This window comes from Rhyacophila brunnea, unplaced genomic scaffold (assembly GCF_057557595.1).
Source record: "Rhyacophila brunnea isolate RB1 unplaced genomic scaffold, BYU_Rbru_1.0 scaffold_23, whole genome shotgun sequence".
Classification (NCBI taxonomy): Eukaryota; Metazoa; Arthropoda; class Insecta; order Trichoptera; family Rhyacophilidae; genus Rhyacophila; species Rhyacophila brunnea.
The window spans coordinates 26,010,665-26,034,580 of NW_028232893.1; the positions used below are offsets into that span (position 1 = coordinate 26,010,665).

The 23,916-nt window shown below is 35.8% G+C and overlaps 1 protein-coding gene across 1 annotated transcript; it reads left to right on the forward strand.

The window, feature by feature from the left end:
- The first annotated feature begins 7,091 nt into the window (after positions 1–7,091).
- Positions 7,092–10,570, forward strand: LOC147069764 (uncharacterized). Its single transcript, XM_085950524.1, has 2 exons — positions 7,092–7,239; positions 8,627–10,570. The coding sequence occupies exon 2, from the start codon at positions 8,635–8,637 to the stop codon at positions 10,447–10,449; it is 1,815 nt and encodes a 604-aa protein (XP_085806650.1). The 5' UTR covers positions 7,092–7,239; positions 8,627–8,634; the 3' UTR covers positions 10,450–10,570.
- Positions 10,571–23,916: the final 13,346 nt, after the last annotated feature.

The following is a 23,916-nucleotide window of genomic DNA, read 5'->3' on the forward strand; positions in this document are numbered from 1 at the left end:
AACGAGGAAAACAAATTAGCTGTCTTCGAGCGCAAAATACTCCGCAAAATCTTTGGACCCACGTTGGAAAATGGGAACTACAGAATAAAAATGAACCACGAGTTGGAAGAGCTGATTGAACAGCAAACAATTATAAGATACTGTAAGTCTTAAAGACTACGATGGGCGGGACATGTGGAGAGAATGACTGAAGTTAGAGCGCCAAGGATCATGGCGAAGTGGCTACCCCAACGGAAGAGACCCAGAGGCCGTCCAAGAAGGAGATGGGCTGACGCCGTAGAAGTGGACTGGCTTCATATAGGAAGACCCGGTAACTGGAGAAGTGTGGCGAGAGACCGGAGTGAGTGGAGAGCGGTTGTGGAGTAGGCCAAATCCCACTCCGGGATGTAGCGCCGTGGAAGAAGAAGATTACAATATTAAGCCAAAATATCTAATAATATTAGATTTATGATTTTCTTGATCAGGTAGTTAAAGTAGCATTGCAAAGAATTTCTACCTCGATGAGCAATCAATACCATAAGATAGTATTCATTAGAGGGAAGTAATTATTAACCTAGGATTAATCTGAAATTTCCGCTTGGAGGACTTTTCATTAATATTCTCAGAGCTTTGATTTAGTTGTAAGCAATCAAACGGAGGAACTAATTTGGAGATGTAACATGTAACTGACATCTGCTGTCAATAATACACATCATTATTATAATATTATTGCGTCTCTTGAACTTTGATCCCAAACAAATGTTATGACTTTTGACGTTTTCTTCCGGTGTTTCCGTCTGTATACTTGTCAATGCTTGTCGTAAATGATACGAAAACGCCCAGCGAGGCAAACGTACAACAGGGCTATACAAATTCAATAATATACTATATTCAAGGACGAATATATTCATTACCAATATTCCCTGTAAGGTGGCCTGCACCAGTGACGTCCCGTGGGGGTAGGCATATTGAGCGTCGCTTGGGGGCGGCAGTTACTCGAAGGGCGGCAAATCGAAGAGAATCATTTGGAATATATAAAAATAGCTACCTAAACTTAGTAATAAAGAAAATATATTTTCATTAAAAAAGCTCACTGGTTTTATCGGGTTCATGATATCTAGTTTACTTCCGTTGCTCTTCGACGTCCTTGATGACCAAAAACGACACGTGCAGATTTGCGAATAATTAGTGTGATATTTTGTAAGTAATGTATCCATACAACACATTTCTTAGATATTGGAGAAAGGAAGATAAAAATACTATATAAAAAAATTAGGTTGCATTTTGGTGCTGGCTAGGGGCCATTTTATCTAGCGACGTCACTAGTCCGCACACATGTTTTCATCCCCCGCACAGTCCTCACACAAAAATATTGTAAAAGAAAGTTTCCTTTGTCAGACTTTAGTTTTGCTCAAATGCACGAAACCATCACGTCATGCACAATTCTTCGACTCGCTTCTCGGAAGGCGAAGGTCAAGTGCGACTAGCGCGAGCACGCAAGTGAAATTTTACGTCGAGCGGGATCACTATATCCGTCCCGTTCTATCTCGTGCTCAAGTATACAAAAGAAGATACGTATTGTGCCGGGTCATCTACATTTCTTAGTCTTTGACATATTGTTTCAACTTGCAAGAAACATTGTCAGTACAGTCTCATAGTAGTCCTAGTTTATTTACTTCAAAAATTATCGTTGTTAAAGTTATTATTATATAGAATCACTGAAATTAATAAATACTTACTTAAAAACAGGGCTTTTTTCCATTTAACGCGGTGGAACGGCGTTCCGGCACCTTTTTTCACGGTTTTATTTCAAAATCAATTAAACGAAAAAATATTTGCGCTTAAGTAATTACAATAATAATTCGTTAAAATGATAAAATAAGGTACAGGTGGAAGCCATTTTGAATGTTGGCGTGTTAGTGTTAGTGAAGTAACCGTATAGTTTAAATAGCAAACATGCGTATGTAACTAGCTTCATACGTATGCTGCGTATTATGATTTTGACAGTTTGACGTTTATCGCATGGCAGCATCTGCGTATATTGTTATTTACGTTTGTTTAGTCAGTTTGTGTTACGATTACGTGTTGTGCAACTATTTTATATATTATTTAGTGCAACCCCAAGTTTAAATATGAAAAAAAAATCCTGTTACTTCTCAACCACCGGCAGCGGCGCCGATTCCGCAAATAAAAAGCTCAAAACAGAAACGATGACAGAAGATATGGAAATATCGGTACATGTAGATGTTCCTGAATCATCTCTAGCTGATCTCGGGGATCAAGGTCGAACTCAAAACGATTGGCCAGACTGCTGGTCATTAGATCAAAAAAACGATTTTTGCTCAAAAAACGAATGGTTGAACGTACACAAAATGAAACTTGGCTGCACAATTTGCAGAAATGTTGGAACTCTTGGAACTGAAACGACAATGGGAATGAAAATATCCAAAGAATGGGCCAATAATGAAATCACGTATTCTGGGAAAGAGAGGAAGCTACAATTGGGGTCACTTCGAAAAAAAATTTTCGATCACAGAGGATCTATTGCACACAAAGCAGCGTTAAAAATCATTTCTGAAGCCAAAAAAAAGCAGATTGAAAATACTTTTTTAAAATCGTTATCTCGCGAAAAAGTAATAACAGCAAACATTTTTCGAACTGCATATAAAGTAGCTAAGGAAAATCAATCATTCAATATGTTTGAAAGTGAAATTAATCTCCAAGAACTAAATGGGATCGAAATGGGTCATATTCTCCATTCCACTAACGCATGTGTTAACATTGTAAATCATATATGTGATGAAATGAGAAAAAATGTTTTCAAAGAAATTGTTCAATCGAAAAATATAATTTCTTTGATAATTGATGAGTCTACCACCATAAGCCAAAAAACCACCCTCATTGTGTATGTTCGATGCTGTGTCGAAAGTGTTGGAATGAATTCACCAATTAATTTGTTTTTGGATTTGATTGAACTTAAAGACGTAACGGCAAAAGGAATATTTGAATCATTACTCCAATCTCTTGATTTATATGGGATGACAGAAGAATATTTAAAAAAATAGTTAGTTTCGGTTGCATGCGACGGCGCTGCTGTGATGTTAGGTTCTAAAAATGGAGTGAAAAAATTGCTGACAGAAAAATTTCCTTCAATTATAGTTTGGCATTGTACTAATCACAGATTAGAATTATCAGTAAGTGATGTTGTAAAAAAAATTTCAGGGATCAATAGATTCAAATCATTTATCGATAAACTTTATGTTTTATACCACGCGTCGCCGAAAAATAATAGAGAGTTGCATTTATGTGCAGAATCACTAGGCGTTGAGGTACTGAAAATCGGAAGAGTTTTAAGTACCCGATGGGTGGCATCTAGTTTTCGTTCAGTTTCGGCTGTGTGGAATAATTATGAATCCCTTGTGCGTCATTTTGAAGAAGCGATGAATGACCCTACAAGAGATAAAAATGACAAGTGTACTTACAGTGGCTTAAAGAACAAAATAACATCAACAGCATTTTTATTGGATCTAGCATTGATGTGCGACGCTCTCCAAGAATTGTCGGAACTTAGTTTGGACCTACAAAATCGCAATGTGAACCTTTACATTGCAAATCGAAAAATAAATGAACTCGTTCAAGTTTTTGAAGAAAGAAAACAGAATTTTGGACCCTATTATAAATGTGCTGCAGCTGCTATAAGCAATCTGCATTTTCGTGGAGTTTTACTTCACGAAAAAGTTTCTAAAAATGATCCTCCTATTGATCCGAAAATATTTTATTCCACGTTGAAAACGTCAATTGAAAAAAGGCTGCTAGATAATAAAGATGTTGAGTTTGCACTTTGGGCTCGCGTACTTGACCAAAAATATTGGCCTGAAGACATTGATAATCGGTTGACATTTGGAGAGATGGAAATTAGAAACATTTCGATCAGGCTACAACTAGATGAACGAGAAATGATTCGTGGATTTCGCGAATACATTCTCGAAAAGACATATTCTGAAAAACTCTTGCGTTTGGTATATGCTCTGAATTCTATTCCCATTTCTTCAAGTGAATGTGAACGGGGGTTTTCGCAAATGAATCTTATTATTACCCCAACAAGAGCTTCGTTAAACACTAAAACAGTTTCGGCACTCTTGTTCATCAAACTCGTGGGACCACCCTTGACACTTTTCGATCCTTCAAAATATGTTGATAGGTGGTTACTTAAAGGAAGACATTCGGCCTTAGACTCTAACACTAAGAAAAGGAATCGAGATGATGTATCAGACGAGAATTGGAAAAAACTTTGGAAATCACTCTAAACTTTTATTCAAGTTCATAAATAAATACATTACATATGTATTTACAATTATATTTTAAAGTTAGTCTTATTTAGTCTTATTTGTACAATATATTTCAAATATAATGTATGTATTTTATTGTTTCTGTAGCTTTGTTTTGACTAAAATAAAAAATTATCGTAAAAATCAACCTTTTTTTGTTCGCTTCGTGGCATAGCTCCTTTAAATTTCTTTGAATATAATTTTATTTAGTAAAAAGCTTGACATGAAGTGAGTTCCGGCACCTTTTTTTTTAAAAAAAAAGCCCTGCTTAAAAATATAAGTTTTAGTGTGGTTGAGGGATGGGGGGGGGGGGTGTAAATTTACCGCACCAGGTGACAGCCCGTCCCTGACGGGTGACACCAACCCTAGTTACGCCACTGCTCGGATGCGTTGATGATCCGCACACACATTAGAAAAATTAGAGAGAACGTTGCTTAAGACATGGCACTGAATTTCGAAATACGATGGTAGTGCTAGTTTTTGATTATCTTCGAATGCAATGCGGTAACCTGTTGAAGCAATAAATGAAGATTTTCAATTTTCATATTATTATTTCGTTTAAATTATTACTATTTATTTCAATATGCAATGATCATAATTTTCTACAAACAAACATATTTATATTGCATTCGAAGTTTGAGCAATATCTAGCACTACGATCGAAGTTTACAATGTCTTGTCACGGACTATGTTCCGCGGAACTGTGTGAAAACGTGAATGGGTGTCCCGCAAATTTATCAGACCCCAGTGTGTCAGAAAAAGCTATTATTGTTTTACTTCCATTACTACAACATACTAACGAAGCAGGATATTCTTATTATACTGCAACGAAGTCAAGTCCAGGAACAGGCTCGACGGATATATAAAAATTCAACTTTTTAATATTGTACCTGATATAATATAATTTGCAATTTAAGGACTCAAAATCTTCGAAGTAATTAAGAACATCATTAACTTGGGTATGTTTTATGTGTTATGTTTTAAAAATAATTACAAAATATTTTTTTTTCGACCATGATTACTGCTCAGTCTTGTGGAAAAATTAAAATTGGTGCTCCAGTTCGGGAATTATTATAAAATTACATCACTTTAAATTTTTTAATAAAGTTTAATTAGAAACTTAACAACATGTCGTACACACTTATTTCTAATTTCCGACCATGTCCGATCCTAATATTATGATCATAATATGGGCCTCCACAGAGTAGAGGTTTGTATTAACAGATTTTTGTTTTTTTTTTTTATGAGAAATGGATGTCAGCCACTTGCTCAACCTATTAGGTCCATACCCTGACTCACACACAAATTGAAAAACAATAATAATAATAATATGTGTACTTGCCAGACCCAAGATTCGAACCTGAGACCTACGGCATGATAGTCCAACGCTTAAGCCGCGCGGCCATCGTGGGTGAACAAAATAAATAGGTACTTAATAATTGTTTTTTCTCATTTTTTTAATTATTGATTAATATGTATTGTTTACCGTCCCTATAAAATAAATAAAGTGCTCCGTTAAAATCTCAGGATTTGCGAATTATTTCATCGCAGGAAAAGTTTGGGAAACCCTGGGAAATTTACTATAGTGAACCTTCTACTATATTAATATTATGCTTGTATGTAGATACCCACCTGGCACCTATACTTTGATTTTTCATCTACTACATTGAAACACGTGGTGAATTATTTTTTATATTATGCCTACCTACCTACCTATGAATGCGAAAGCCGCTCTAAGCATTCATACACGTTACAGTACATTTCAATATGTCGTTATCTTGAGAATGGCCTCTGCAACGAGCCCAAAACGCCGAGGAAAGAAGGAGGAAGGAACACGCGGTGATAGCCGAAAAGAGTGAAAGTTTCAAACTTTAGATATTTTGATTTTTATTAGGGCATGTAAATTTTAAATTGGTGGTCCATTTAACATTATTACCTAGTTGGTGTAGAACTAAAGATAATATTATTCTCGAATCTCGAGCATTCTTCATGAGCCCACAGTGCCCACATGATCGCGCACTGTATCCAGATTTACCATGACGATTGTCAGGAAAGAATGTATTTTATAAAAAGAAGTGATTTAATATTAGAAGAATATTAGATTTTTGTTATATACCTATGGTCTATCTAGCTCAGACACTCAGACGGCGAGACGGAGCGATAGTTTTAGGGATTTTATGAACCGGAACGGCGCTCCGGTCCATTTCGAACCCTGATTAAAATCTAATAAATCTAATTATCATTTAATAGTCAACTATTGACATAGTAGACGAACTCATGATCAATTTTAGTTGACTAATCGTCTTTTTTCGAATGATTTATTCTTTCGGTAATTGATTTATTTTTAACCCTCGTGCCCCTGCCAATTTGGCGGGAATATAATAATTAATAATAATATAAATCAAAGGTATTCTTGTCATTATTAGCGTTTTTTTACTTGAAATAATTTGCCTTTTTTATTTTACTGCTACTTTTTTGGACGTACAATGACATCTCGCGGGAATAGTTTGAACTCTTTATGAAAAAATGATCCAGTTTATTCTATACTGCAATAGATGACAGTTGAATATCAATAAAATAAAACAAAAACATTTATTATTTTTTATTCTTTTCTTAACAAGTTCTTACTGACATTATCATTTTACTAATAAAATTAGCTAGCATAAAAATATATTATTTATTAATTGTTAGCAGTACGTTTTTAGGATAGTAGATTCCTACTTTTTATTGTTAACGACATCTATTTTCGGAATAAACAATCTTTACAGCAGCTGTCAGAAACGAGAAGCGGTTGAAAAAAATACAAACAAAAGGTCGAGAGTTCGTTCCGGTCGTTGGAAAGTTAGTTATTAATAATTGGTTTATTATTTATGTTAAAAAGTGCATAGCGTCTCTAAAACTAAACGCATCTTATAAAAGGACATTAACAAAGGTAAATAACTACTTATTTCATGTCAATCTTTTACTTGTTATAAGTTTCCAACACTTCGAACTTTCCGCATGGTTCGTTGTTATAGTTACAAGATAAGATAGTATTCGTTTGTTTTCTGAATAAAAACTACTTGAAAGGTATTGTAATTGGTAAAATAGAAATATCGTGATCATTTACAGTCCAGATTTTGATAAAATATTGCAATTTTAATTATGTAGACTGTCTTCTAAAAAAACGGAAGTTTGAAGTTAAGTAAATAACGTGTTCAAAACTATATTTCTTTTATTTAAAATTTTGTTGTATTGCGAATAAAAATAGTCAAGATAATATGGTAAATAAAATTGCACAATATAAATATTAAGTTTAATCGGTGATATTTTAACAATCAGCTATATTATACACAGCAGTAAAAGTATCAAAAACAAAGGATTTCCAAATTCCGATACCCTGAGAGAAAACAACACATAATTTTCTCGTAGTGAAATCCTAGAATATTACTACCTAACGTCAATCTCTATTGTTTTTTTTACAACGTTTTTCTTAGCTCGTATTCTTATTTGTCCGGTACAAATCTTGCAATCGACTTTTAACAAACTTCCCGAATAGCTAGACATTTGAAACTTTTCGAATATATCAGAACACGATGCCAATGCATTTTTTTAATACTTTTAGCCATCTTTAAGTAGAATTAAATTCATTTTCAGTTAATTCTGATTTGTATGAAAAGTTATTTCGACACCATTATTGGTTGCTGGGTCTGGGCGAGGGCTTAGTGTCAAACAACACTGTCTGCAAAAGTGCAACTTTACAGGATAGCCAAAAATCGTTATTTTAGATTCTTGTAACTCAACAAGGGAAATGTTTATTTAAAACCTAATGTTAATATTTTATAATTTATTGTGTATTGTACATTTATCTTTCTTATGATGATCTTAAAATTTATAGGGATAGTTTTAAAAAAATATGAAAACAAGGGAAACTTATGTAGTTAGCGTTAAACTTTACTGACGATTTAATAAGAAATTAGAAAAGATTGACATAACATTGTTTGACTATCATGTAGCCGTAAATGTAAAATAACGTTATCTCAAAAAAAAAAAAAAAAACACTTTTTTGTAGATAACGTTGTCTGACTTTAAGCACTCGTGGGGTCCTAGCAACTAAATTATTAATATATACACACTTTCAGGTATAAATCTACGCCCTCGACTCCCGCTATAGTTCGTAACAGCACTGTAAAATCCTAGTCAAAATATGATGGTTCTAGTATAGAATTCTACAGCTATTAATTGACCAAACTCTAAATAATAGAAATTAGATATTTCTTTGCTTAATTAAATTGTACCCTCCTGAATTGTTACAACATTTCCATTTTATATCATTTCAGAATATACAATGGCTTATATTATTAACAACAACGCATTGGAGGTCGACCCCAGTCCTCGGAGGAAGAGAAAGCGATCTCTGCAATGCACCAATGCCTACATGAACCCCGCATTAGATCTATTGTCGACAGAAGACGCCATATGTAACACCCAGATGGAAATCAACGCTAAGAGAAAAAGACGGTCAAAGAGCTGCGACAGTCGGGTTGTGTTCGAAAACCCCGCTCTTGATATTGGTTCACATAACAAAGCTGTCAATGGACTCCTCAGAAAAGAACTTACTAACGTTAACGAAAAACTAGCACCCATTTCGGAAATCAACAGTCCTTTCCAGCAGCGAAATAACGACAGCTTCCGTGACATGATGATGGAAGAAAAGTTCATTATTAATATGCAAGCCAGAAGGAGTATTCACGTTAATTCAACTCCGATGATTAATAACGCGCCTATTAAACGTCGAACTAGTTTCGATTTGAGTTTCATCGAAAAGCTTGGCATAACCGATAGCCCCTGTGGTGAAGCGTTGTATTTAGACGATGATCTGAATGAGAGTAATATTATGGAAATCAAAACGATTACTACGGTCCCAAAACCAACAGAATTACCTCCAAGGAGAGTTGCTGCTACATTTAAGAAAAATACTAATCCGTTTTTGAATAACGAAACAGATTATGATGCTATCGAAGAAGACGATTCGAATGTTCCTTCTTGCAATAATTTTCCATTTGATTTACCGATTAAATCGCAGATTAACGTAAACGATAATGATAGTAATGTAACTGTCTCTTCGTATGATGCAACGTGCGATACGTCAGATCCGGAAACTGTGTCAATTGTGTCGCAGCAAGAGATTGTAATGCCGCGTCGTCTCTTTGCCAACGATACTTGCGACAATTCGATACAGTACGCAAACGAGTATTCAACAATTATCGACGCAAAGAGATTCGGTCATAGCACTATCAACGAACAAGTCGATTCAACACCGATTTACCAAAACGAACCTCTATTCGTTTTCGGTAGAGATACACTTAATAAACAAAGCAAGATTCTCGGTTGCGATGTCACCAACATATCTCGTAAAGATATTTTCGATTGCGATACCGAAAGAAGAAACGCAGCTAACGCAATATTGTCTAATACGACACAAAATACTAAACTGTCAGCTTTTATCGACAACAGTAATTGTAATAAAAAAGACAGAAATAAATCCAGTAACAAGATATCTTCAAAGATATTTGGTAAATTAAAAGATGTATTTAAACATGACAAGAAACCACCTAAAAATTCATCAGTAAATCCTTACGAAGTTGTAAGAAAGCCAGAGCTTCAGGAGAAGAAGAAAGTTTCCGAGCCGGTCTGTTTCGAGAATCCGGCACTAAATTTAAATACCACCGACACAGAATTGCAATATATCGATGAAGATGACGATTCTTTTGACGAACCGGCGAGTTCTAGAGGCAGTTTCAATAACAGAAATCCGTTGGAGATAACGCCGATGAAATGCAGAAACGATTTTCGGCACGGTAAGGAAAATTACAACGTTCATCTGCCGTCGTTGCGTGACTGCGTCAATCTCAGCGACGTGTGTTACCAACCCGAAAGCAACGTCAAAAAACAAGTCAGGTTTGACACTACGCTAAATCACGAGAAAGTCATCACAGGTAATAGCTTTGATTCCGATAATAACAGCATCGAGTCGTCCAGTAGAAGTATTGCACATAATACTAGTCAGATATGCCAAGAAATCGATTCGCAAATAGACGAGTATCACAATGAACTCGAAAACTGTTTCAACGAACAGAAGTATATCACGCAAAATCTTTGAAATTGTTTTATTCAATTTGTATGCCAAAGTTTTACATTATTTTATAATCTAACTGTTACTTATTGTTACATGTACTTAAGTATTTCTTTATTAAGAATTTTTTTGGTTTTTAGATGATTAATACTGAATGTTATTTTTAACTAACATTCTCATACATTTTCTTGCCATAGGTATCAATTCATTATAATCAGTATAGTCCAGTTTATTGAACTATTTACGCATTTATAGATTAAGCGAGCAAATTTTTGCATATTATAATAATTAGGTAGGTACTGCTTTGTCTTTTTTACTGATACGTCCGTGGGATGGGACCTCAGAGTAATAATATAAAAAGAGTGGGTATTATTCGGCAAATTGAAGCCGTGTTTCCTGCGTACAACTCACAGTAGAACCTCAATTTTATTATTATTAACTTAACTATGAAACGTTATACGTTATACCAGTGGTCGGCAAACTCATTTGTCAACAGAGAGCCAAATATCAACAGTACAACGATTGATATTTCTTTTTAGAGCCAAATTTCTTAATCTTAAATTATATAAAATGTAGGTACAATGTTTATTAACTTGATATCATACGTAATAATGATCTTATTTATTGATAAAAATTAAATTGTAAGTATGGTATCCATAAAATTAAATCATGACAATGACTGACAAACACTCAATGTGAATAGTGGTCTTGCATCTCATTGGATAGTTTGGGATGTCAGGTTTGCATGTTGTTGTTTTTAATTTTAAGCACAATTCCAGTTTCTCATCAATAAGACGATTTCTCAATTTACTCTTGATTTCATCTTATAAATCTCTTTACTAACCACAAAACTTGCAATAATAACATTGTTGGAAGATTGTCTTCAGTAATTAAATACAGAACGTGATTTTTCTTGACTCTTCTAAAGTTTCTCAACTGCTTTCTTCCTTGCATCACCGACATGATAGTTAGTGCTAAATGACGTGACAGGGCGTGTTTAGTTGTAAAGTGTCTCTCCAAATTTGACCTCTTGTTATGCGTCAATTTTTCACGACAAAAATAATACAGGTTGGTAGGTCATTTAAGTTTTGAATAAATGCGAAGGTCTCGGTCCATTCAACTTTAAATTCACGGTTTTCATCTTCCGTTTTTCTTTGCTTCTTCTTTGTAGCCATGCTAAATATGGCAGAGGGCATTTGTGGAAGAGCCGCACTCAAGGGGCCAAAGAGCCACATGTGGCTCGCGAGCCGCGGTTTGCCGACCACTGCATTATACCATCATGTTGCTTCTCAGCATGGCTACCAAATTTAAACACAACATAGTTAACCATATTTTCTACTAAATTAACTAAAAATAATTATCACTAACTTTATATTTAACACAGAAACAATAAATTTCAACAACACGTACTTACAGTTTTTAAATGACTAGTCATTCAAATCAATATTTACCGGCGACGTGTACAAAAAATATTTTATTCAGCCGTTAGAAATTCTATCTTCCTCTAACGCATATTGCGGAGATAAGAAGCCTGCCGAATGCTTTCGCACTCGCACTCATGGTTCGCTTTTGTTCAGGCCTTGGATGGGATCCTGAGCCGAAGTCTGTGTCTTATGTGTTGATATGCGTGTAGAACGGATCCAATAATCATGACTGGTAGCGGAGAACGCTATTTATTGGAGATCGAAACAATTACTCAGTGGTAAAGTTATCAGTTAAAATTATATTGAGCGGATAAAGTCAAATGACCCAAATCAGGTAACTTGCCGATTCCAATCGACAATATTCAAGCACGTTGTGGAATCACCATCATGTTTTGTAATAGACGCAACTCAACGCCTATTTTCTTTTGTCATAGTTTTAAATAAAGCTCTATTCCGCCGGATTCTTGCATATTAAAAAATGACAAAACTTTTTACTTTTTCAATTATCTCAGCTTTGCAAAAATGTTACTTATCTAAAAATAGTTCAATGCATAGTCAATGAATGCTATATGTACTTTGCTAAGTGACCGACATTTTTAATTGTTTACATACCGTTAATACGGTAAAACACTTAATTCTACTTCTGACTAGAATTTGTTTGTGATTAGAGATACCATTCAAATAAGCCATAATACTTTAATTTAATTAGGATGTAACTAACTTATTGGTACAAATCATACCAAAACCATTTAAGTATAAATAATTACTAATCTGTATTTTATTTCATGTAATGCGTAGTCCAGACTAGAGGTGAGTTGGAAATACTGTCACCAGTTTGTATGCTCAAGTTTCGGATGAAACTACCCATACTAAGTATTTGTGGCCCAATAAACTTATTCCAAAAAACTTGTGACGATATCATCGCGAGTCGCTTTTCTGTGCACTTGCTAGTTGGTAGACTTTCAACACTATTGACATTGAATGCGCACGAACGAAATAGCACTTGAATATAGGTATATTTTAATTTATTAGTCTATTGCGTTCGAATGTACGAATGTTGTCGCAGCACAGTGGTGAGATGACGCACAGGCTTATGCTTGTTATATACCACTCAAAACATGTTTAAAATTTAAAAAAATCGCTGTTATTCATTTTTGTTAACAAAAATATTGTAACCTAACAGAAAAACAACTCATAAATTTAAAATTTTATAATAAATGGGACTTTTCGACAAGCGGAGCTCAATGTATTTTTAGCGATTATATTGAAGCCAATACACAGTCTGAATTCCCTGAGCCAATACGTATTTTAAAATACTAATAATATGGAGTTGGTTTTAGTTTCAGTTGAGTATCTACATCTAAACGTTCTATATAGTATTCCAAATACTAGTAAGTATTTTGGAACAAGTTTATATACTAAGTATTTTTTTATACTGGTAGTGAGTATACTTAGTCTTCAAAATCGACCAGTTTTCCCATCTCTAGTCCAGACATGGGGTACATTGATACGACCACGTTACAAACACCCGAGATCGTCAGCGGATATAGCAGCCTTCGGTGATTGAGCTAATCACAAAGAGACACTTTACGTGGCTGGGACTTGTGTTCCGGATGCCGCCAAAGAGTGTGAAAATAATTTAAGCAAAAATACTTAAAAGTACAAGTACACATGATTATCTTAATTATTCAAGTCTTTGATACGACATTATAATTCTGAGCACCATTATTTTTACCATATATCACCGACTCTTGCGCCTACCGCCATGCGAGATCTGCAGTGCATAGATCGCTTTTGTAGCACCGCTGCAGGGTGAGGGAGGGCCAGCAGCTGTGCCACAAGGTTACAAAGAGTTGCGCTATCTGGCAGCATCCGGAACACATGTCCCAGGTGAAGCAACTCATAATTATCTCAATCACCGAGGGGTGCCGTGTCTGCTCATGAACTATGTTTGTTTGTAACACAGTGTACAATGTACTCCTAAGATTCAGCTGAGACAACGATTCTCAAAGCTCAAAAGCCAAGAGCTTTGAAGTTTAGTAAGACGCCTCGTCTCACAGCAATACAGGAGCATTACATTAAGATGGTACATACCCATAAAATATTCATCAAAGCATAACAAAATCCCTGCAACTTACATGAAAAAAGCTCCTAATAATATAACCATTCAGTCTTATATACATAATTGTATTAAAAAAATAAAGCACTAATATTATTATGTCTTAATAATAATAATTTTTAGTTACAGGAGTTATGTATTTCTAGGAAAAGAATTCATTGATTTTTCGAATGGGTTCATAGTTTGAATTTATGTTTTTTTATTTATCATGGCGGCCTTAAAATCAGCCAATGCCTCGGACCTCCGCGTCCTTAAACACACTGATGTGTACGTGAATGTTTACCATCTGCAGTGGAATCAGTGATGCCATCTTTTTCTATGTTGATTATAGTACCAAAGGGTAAAAATTATAGTATTTCTGAAAAAACTATTGTACAGGAACATTTTTCATCTTGAATCCTTCAAAATTATAGTATTTTTGGTATATTTACCTAAAATTATAGTATTTTACATTTTTCGCGAATTCAAAATTATAGTATTGTACTATAATTATAGTACGGTTGGCAACACTGAGTGGAATACAAAAAAGATAGACATTTCGCACCGTGAGTGTAAAACCAAGGCATCTGCAAAAGACATATTTTGGATATATTAGGGTTTGAAGTCTTCGTTTTGTTAGGAGAAATAAAGTTTCTAAAAAAAAACCATAATATTTGGTTTATATCTACATTATATTGCATGATCTTGCAGTTACTTCACTTTTACATTATCATGTTCACGACTTTTGCATTTAATCTCGAAATTGAAAAATTTGCAGATGCCTTGGTTTTACACTCACGGTGCGATTTGTATCGTAACATTTTTAAATGTACGTAAACAGTTTTTATACAATGTTCATTTCTTCATGCCCAGATAGTGTCGTCATGTTGAAAGAATACGTATCGATACTTGGTATTGGTATAAAATGTCGAATGAAACTATCGATAGGTACTGGTATTGTATCAGAAGAAAAGTATCGATATATATGTATCTTAGCTTGAACTAGGCATAATAATATCTAAGATTCTAAGGGTTGTGTTTAGGAAAATGATATAATTATCATTGACTGTAATTTAGAATTGATCTCTGTAGGGTGGCAAAGCCTCCATAAGGTGTCATGACTCCTAATGTACCGTAATGCAGAAACGTCGAATAGGTGATCCTAGACATAACGCATTGTGTCGAATGTTTCTCCAAAATACTCTGGTTCTATACACTTTATAATGGATAATATTACCAATGATTCAAAAAATTTGTCTCTAAGTAATTTCCAACTTGTCCCAGTTATTTCAGCCCCAGTGAAATACTATCGACCTAATTATAAGGTACCAACATAATATAATATTCAGAATATATTCTTCAAGCCATGCAATCTTCGTGTGTACATGACAATTACCGCGTTGCATCCAATTTTATTGCCGTGATGCCAACCGTATCTTTGAATAATTAATTGCGAATGAAACTTGTAGCGGAGCACGTAGTCTCCTATTGATTTTATTGAACTGCGATCGTTGTATATTCTTTTTGTGATAAAAAATGTTCTGACAGGCCAGGGTTTCTTAATCTTTTTGAGCCGCAACCCAGATTAATAAAATAACATAATTGACTAAATTTTATATTTTAATTTTACTAAATTTGGTAAATATGCCGCAGATGAGCTTTTATAATTTTTTTTTACGAAAACAGTTTATTCCATGTACACACAGTCAGTGCTCAAAACACGCCTGGCGTGTGGCCATTAGATACATATACATTCACTGCTGACCAGTCAATTACCACAATAATTATCATGCTAATTGCTACACGCCAGGCGTGTCTTGAGCACTGACCGAGTTGTGGTAATTAACTGATCAGCAGTGAATGAGTTTAAATACCTTTTTCTGTCGGCGCAGATGCTTTTTGATCCAATAATCTTATTGTTAATTTTAAGTTTGAAATTTTCATTCATTTCGATGCATCATTATCAGAAACTAAGATTATATCGTCTCTGTTCTGGCAGAACACACTAACTGGAGAATACCAGTTTTGAGTAATTTGACTTTGGAGTTGTTAAAATGTTTGAAATGGTCTATCATGTGAGTTTATTAAGTAATCGTAAAAAGGATGACTTTAAAATAAAGACTGTTTATTTATTAAGGTTTCCAGACGGTAAAGTTTGAAATAAGGAACATTTTAGTATAACTAACTCAATATGTCATTTTTTCGAATTACTGTCTTCTGCCAGAACAGTGACGATGTTAGGTTGGGGTAGGTTAGGTTAGGTTGGGTTTGGTCTAAAAAGAAAGTTATAAAAGCTCATGCGGGCATCTGCGGTATATTTACCCTGAATTTAGTAGGTATTTCATCTTATAATATTAATGTGAATATGGAATAAAAGTAACATTGAAGGATGGAATTTGGTTGATCACACTGTAGGCCCAAGAGATCGAGTCCTGAAACTGTAAAAATGTCTGTATATTCATTCAGTTGTATTCAAATCTGTCTGCATAACCTTGCCGTATCACTTCATTCCGATTGCATCAGCTACGGCCTGCCGCAGGAGTGAAAGAAAGGGAAGATTTGAATCCCCACACTTTACAATGAGATGTAGTTTCCCCTTACCGTCGCACAGTGGGCTCCTTTCTCACTAAGGACGATGAGTGCTTAAAAGTAGAACAAAATCGAGTATTTCTTTGTTTAATTATCGTCAGCCAAATTGAATACGTTCTCCGAGTTGAACAATGACGATGAGAGATTGTGGTATCACTGCCAGTTCTGATCCCGAGTTCGATTCTCGGTGAGGTCACAATATATTTATGTAATTTTCCCAAAGATTGGATGTTTGTGATTGTTTCTTTTCTAATACTCTAAATACCCTATAGTCATTGGGCCGCATGGCATGTTGTAGTGGTAAAACAAATATTATATTGCAGCCTGTTTAAAGTTGGATGGACATGCCTGAGTTATACAATCGAGGTAGAGGCTTTGCATTTATAATATTTATTGTCTCAATTTAAGTTAACAACGATTTGATTAAGTGTAATATATTAAAGTAATTAAGTAATATCTCATAGGGTTTTTGAAACGATTGTTTTATATTTTTAACATTTTTAATGTTACCCAGTGTATTTTGCTACCCACTCAATATGCCAATCGATCCAATTTTGGGTCACAACCCATAAGTTAAGAACCTCTGGGTTAACTGGAACATATAATTGTCAATAATGCATAATGTACTCATCAATACATCAATTGAAATTGAATAGGTAGTTAGAATATTACTTACAAATACATACTACCAACTATAATTTTATTAATAATGATTAAAATACTTGCTTGGCAAGTAGAAGTATTAATTTGTTTGAGTCACACTCTATCTTAGCGCCTGTACACGTGCATGGATTTACTGGCAGCAATAGTCTGTATTCTGTCTCTCCAATCTCATCTTTCAAGAGTAAGCAAGACGCGATGTTGTTATTTTATGATACTATTTGACAGGTAGTGAAAATCGGTTAACCTCAAAATGAGTATAGTTCGATCTTTTGCCGGCAGGTTCGCCACTATTGTTCTACTGCGAAGGCGCAGATCGAAAAAAATCCCTACTGTCGCAGGAAAATTCAGAAGCTTCCAAACTTTTTTGATTCATGCATGCAAGCTTGCAACTGCAGGATAATACATGTTTATCCATACATTTTCTTGTTATGGCCGTGATAATACTTACTGTCAACGGTAAATCCATGCACGTGTAAACGGGGTATAAGATTTTTTTTAAATGCTTCATTTCCGAGGCTTCAATAAAAAGAATAATGTATTCTTACATCTTGTCTATACACAATAATGAATAAAAAATGTTTATTATATTATTTAAGTTAAAGAACGATTTCCATTATTTAAAGCCCTATGCATAGTCAAACTTACGTAAATACGTGGAATTATGCAATTATTATGGAATGTTACTTTGACACACTGTCATACCATGCAACGCATAAATATGAATATGCATAGGGCCTTAACTGGTTCTATGCATTCAGCGAGTTATCTCGCTCTATGAGACCGTAATCGACAGGCCGAGTTATCTCGTCCGACTTTAAACTCATATTACTAGCCACTGTCGATTGATTTGCATTATCTAAAAAATTAAACACATAGTGACATCTGTTTGAATAATTATGAACTACGAAGCTACAAATTATCGGTCACAGTGATTTTAGTAAGAGTTTCGCTCTACATTCAACGTGTATCATTAAAAATCTGCGGCCTCAGATACTGCCATCGTAATATTGTGAGGCATAGAAAAGGTTAAATTGCCAACAGTTGGAATTAATTAATGACTATTTTTTTATTCAACGAATAAATCGCAAGATTTGACTTTTTTATATGTCATAATGTGGTCCAAGTAACTATTATAAACACTAGAGGGAACAACCGGTGGTGCCAGATCCCTGCAACTTACAAGCATAATAATTATGTATGATAATTTTATTATTTTCACACCAAAAAATAGATTAAATTATTTTGTGATATTTTGGACGATTTCTGTACAGACCTACAAACTTATCTGTAGAATGGCCAAAAATGGAACTACGAATTACAATAGGACTCCGTTTTTTAAATTTTATTCCAGTGTCAGATTTTGTCCAGTTACGAGTCTTGATTAGTTAGTTTTCGACAGTGGCTCCCCCATCCCATTCTTCAGATAAATTTGTAGGTCTGTACCTACGTTATTAATATTTGACTTGTACTTACATCCCACCATGTACCTATTGAATTTATTTATTCAAATAATTAGGTAATTAATTCTTAGTGTTTTTACCATTCCAATTACAAATAATGATGTACTTATTTATTTTTTGTGTACTATTTAATAAACAAACGTTTAAAAAAAATGTGCGTTTCTTTTATCATGCTCAAATTACGTAGGCAGATTCCATCTATCCCAATTGCCAAAAGCTATTATCTATGGTTAAAAATCACTTTTCTGGAATCGTGAATGATCGTGAGCAAATTGGAACAATTCTTATTTCCGTCTGCCACGATTCACCTACAGCCTTAGTGAAGATTGCTGATAATGTGCGAAAATATCCGAAGTTACTGCCCGCTTAACGAGTCACGGCGCCATAGTTAGCCGTGCCATTCTGAATTCATCTGTCAGCATGCCTCTGTCCAGTACTGTCACAACTAGGGAATCCAATCCCGAGCCAAAATTTTGATCTCGGGATTTCGGGATTGCAATCTGACGATCCCGGGACTGGTCCCAGGATTGGCGTTTTTTTCGATGGTTAATAATATTTTTTATTATTTATACAAATAGCATTGATAAAATCGGTCAAAAATGCCTAGTATAATTTATACTATTTAAGACATTTTAATGTTAATATTGTGTACGTTCAATCTTAGAAATACATGGGTTTAATGGAGTAAATAATATTGTAATATAGGTAATAATGTGAAAGTAAAACAGTTTTTTTATTTATTTAAGAAAAGATAACATTCATAAAATTCGGCATAGAAACAAGTGCCTGCCTGCACGTCCGTGGCACTGACGGTTACATGCCGTTCGCGTGCTAGTACGCTAGTGGCGTCTAGCTGGTTAAATGAACGAATTTATTATTTTTCTGATGTTACGATTACGTATGACAACAAAAAATGGTTATTTATTATCCGGGAGCACCCGGCGATTCCCCCTGTGACATGTGCAGGTACATACACTTCACTAACACAATTAACTAACCAAAAGGTTTTGGGATTATGTTTACTAATCCCGGGATTCATAGGTATCGAAAATGGTCCAGGATCCCAGGATTGGATTCCCTGGTCATAACTATCTTCAAGATGGCAACAAATCAAAGAAATGAAATGTAAATTAATAATAATAAGTAAGTATACAAAACCAAAGTATTTTCTATATGTCAAATGGCCGTGACTCGCTACTTGCATAAAATATATTTATAGTTAGCTTTGACATAAAAATGCGAGGGAAAACTGTTCAGTGTAGCCACCAATCTAATGAAGAAATAGTTTTTGGTCAACCTATATTTTTCATAATAACAACACTATGTTTATTTTAAAACAATCAAAAGCAAGGAACAACGCGATTGAATCGTTGCGTGTAATTGCTTATAGTGTAAAGATGATTGGTCACGACGTTTGGCGTGGATCGTGCGTCTGCTGCTGTAATTAAGCCTTTATGTATACATTGTCAACGGTTGATGTCTATACCAATGTATTGATAATTTTTTTTACACAATATATTGACTGCAGCCCATGCGTTTAGACGCAATCGATATGGGTAATTGTATCACAACAACGAGCTGCAGACTCAACGACAACTGCAACAAATAGCAGATGTTCAATGCAGTGGCGAAGGCTGGAGGTAGGCTGTTGAGATCCGACATAAATAGTGCACGCTAAACTTTATCAGTCATACTTATTTGTTTTCATTGAACTAAGAATATAAATTGCAGACAGTGCTGGTTAGTTTTTAAAATTCAATTTAACCCTACCTAAGCCAAACCATCATAGTGGAGATCCGACGAAATTAGTGTAGGTACGCTTTGTTAGTCGTACTTATTTGTTTTCATTGAATTAAGAGTACAAATTGCAGAGGTGTTGATTATTTTACTACATTTTTCTTAGCTCGTATTCTTATTTGTCCGGTACAAATCTTGCAATCAATTTTTAACTAACTTCCCTACTAGCTAGACATTTGAAACTTTTAGAACATATCAGAACAAGATGCCAATGCATTTTTTTAATACTTTTAGCCATCTTTAAGTAGAATTGAATTCATTTTCAGTTAATTCTGTTTTGTATGAAAAGTTATTTCGACACCATTATTGGTTGCTACGGTTTGGGGTCCTAGCAACTAAATTATTTATATATACCTACGTGCGTTACTATGGAAATCAATATGACATGTCAAGTACAAATTTTTTTGATCATTTAAGCTAGTCAAGTCAAGTTTATATGGTTCAACAGAAAATTTAAAAACGTATATAAAAAGTTCTTTTTATCTTATAATTATTTTTATAAGTACTTACATGTTACTAAACCAAACCATAATATAAAATATTTTTTGACTATTATCTTGTCACCTCCGAAAGGGGGGGGGGGGTAGGTATTGATGCGCTGGACCCCCCGTGATGATGTAATGTGATGGTGATATCGTCTGCTGGCTTCTTTCGGGGACATGCTTATGTTGATTGACAACGCGGAAATATTGGCGAAAACGGCGTTTTATTGTTCGGAATACAGTTAGGTACAAAGTACTACAGCGTAGAAAATATTCAAAAATATTTTTTAAAAAAATAAATAAATTTAAAATGGCGATGACGCCAGGAGCGCGGCGCCACAGCCGACGTCCGCAGAGACCAAAAACCGAATCAATCTACCGTTTTGGAGTAGGTTAACTCAGGCAAGAATTAAAAATATTACCTACAAATTCTGTCACTGAAAAATGACAAAAAGACAGCCTTTACATCCTATGTACCTGGCTGGTAGGTACATTGGGTGTCATATTTCTGAGAATTTTTGCTAACCACAGAAATATTCAACCAGACCTTTTCCAGGTACATGCTTTGAAATGGACTGCATTTGCTGGGATTAACATTACTGCACTAAATTACAGCTTGCTTGTATGTTTAAAATTGAATAAGTATAAAATTTATAATGACGCTAGGTTTTACTTTGCTTGCTTCTAGAATTAATGTAGGTATAAAGAAAATGCAGGATTTTACATACATTAAGGGCTAGAATGATTTCATTAAATTTTGTAGAACTTGCAAAAGGGTGACTATAAATTTTCATACATCTAAGCTTACGGGCTAGAAATTTGCCTCGCAGTCGATCTGTTCATGTTTGCATGAATCAGCCCAATGATGATTCAGGCCTCATGGCCTTGGATCCTCTGAGGATGCCATGGTTTAGGCGGTATCAAGCGACCTCTCTGGGAAAGGCCCTGAACCGTAATTGGGCTGATTAAGATCGACCACGATACAAAGTTTTTAGCGTGTGTAACTGGACAAGGCGGCCGCTTGATATGTGGGTGGTTGCATTTTCTGCGTTAAAGGATCGAAGCCCCTCCGAACCGTCGGTGGCCGGTCAAACTGGTAATACAGCACTTTGACGCCTCGCGGTCTGTGGTTCCACAGTTTTCCGGACCTACCATAAGGATGCTGAGAGAGGAGGGCGTCGCGCCCAGCCTCTCTTAACGCCGGCCCGAAGATCGAACGACACTTCACCTAGATGCATACCACGCGACCACTTTTTGATTGCTTGCTTGCCATGCCTCCAGTTACACACACTGACAGGCAATTTTACATGAAAAAAAAAACTATGCTAACAAGTAATTGACACAGGCTAAAGTTTTTTTTACACAGGCTTAGGTTACTAGGTATTAACTGACGCTAAAATGTTGTATATTTAAACTGACTTTACACCACGTTCAAACACAAAACACTATTTGAAACTACCTAACCTATGACGCTATGCTACGGCTGGTTGAGGATGCTGCTAGGCTGCTCGCTTTGCTGCTGGAGGCTGCTTTTCTCTGCTGAAGAAGGCTGCTTGACTCTTCCGAAGTGTGGTAGATGACGCGCCGGTGGCGTCGACTACACACTTTGGTGTTGCACGTCTGGGCCAGAGCTGATTCCAAGGCGCGCAGACAGTTGGAGCCAGGAACTTCCTTGACGTATCCGTCCGTGGGTCAGGGTCGACTGATGATGCAGCTGGTCGGGGAAACATCGAGAGTCCTTGGTTTTGCAACTGGTCTGGCGTGCTTTTCTCTGCTGAAGAAGGCTGTTTGACTCTTCCGAAGTGTGGTAGCGACTACGCACTTTGGTGTTGCATGTCTGGGCCAGGGCTGATTCCAAGGCGCACAGACAGTTGGAGCTAGGAACTTCCTCGACGTATCCGTCCATGGGCCAGGGTCGACTGATGATGCAGCTGGTCGGGGAAACATCGAGAGTCCTTGGTTTTGCAACTGGTCTGGCGTGCTGTTATTCGGCAGCATCCTCGTGCGTGATTACTGATGATGCGCGATGAGTCGGCCGGCGATAGTTTCCCAACTGCGGCGGATCCATGACAGGCGGCATCTTGAAGGCTTGATGATTCTGCTTGCTTGCAAGTTGAGCGCCACCAGAGGTCAAGCCTCTGGACGCTGTACTATTTCACACAATTCCACACGCCGCTCTCTCTTCCGGTTGCCAATCAATCGCATCTCAGGGCTTGGATTCGGGCGAAAAAATATCCGCCTACCTCCTAATCGTAGACGATCACGATCAGAAGGCGTATGCCCCACGTTGGGCGCCAAATGTCACCTCCGAAAGAGGGGGGGGTAGGTATTGATGCGCTGGACCCCCCGTGATGATGTAATGTGATGGTGATATCGTCTGCTGGCTTCTTTCGGGGACATGCTTATGTTGATTGACAACGCGGAAATATTGGCGAAAACGGCGTTTTATTGTTCGGAATACAGTTAGGTACAAAGTACTACAGCGTAGGAAATATTCAAAAATATTTTTTAAAAAAATAAATAAATTTAAAATGGCGATGACGCCAGGAGCGCGGCGCCACAGCCAACGTCCGCAGAGACCAAAAACCGAATCAATCTACCGTTTTGGAGTAGGTTAACTCAGGCAAGAATTAAAAATATTACCTACAAATTCTGTCACTGAAAAATGACAAAAGGACAGCCTTTACACCCTATGTACCTGGCTGGTAGGTATATTGGGTGTCATATTTCTGAGAATTTTTGCTAACCACAGAAATATTCAACCAGACCTTTTCCAGGTACATGCTTTGAAATGGACTGCATTTGCTGGGATTAACATTACTGCACTAAATTACAGCTTGCTTGTATGTTTAAAATTGAATAAGTATAAAATTTATAATGACACTAGGTTTTACTTTGTTTGCTTCTAGAATTAATGTAGGTATAAAGAAAATGCAGGATTTTACATACATTAAGGGCTAGAATGATTTCATTAAATTTTG

Excerpts from the sequence above, each read along its gene's own strand:
- LOC147069764 (XM_085950524.1), top strand. The coding sequence starts at position 8,635 with ATGGCTTATATTATTAACAACAACGCATTGGAGGTCGACCCCAGTCCT.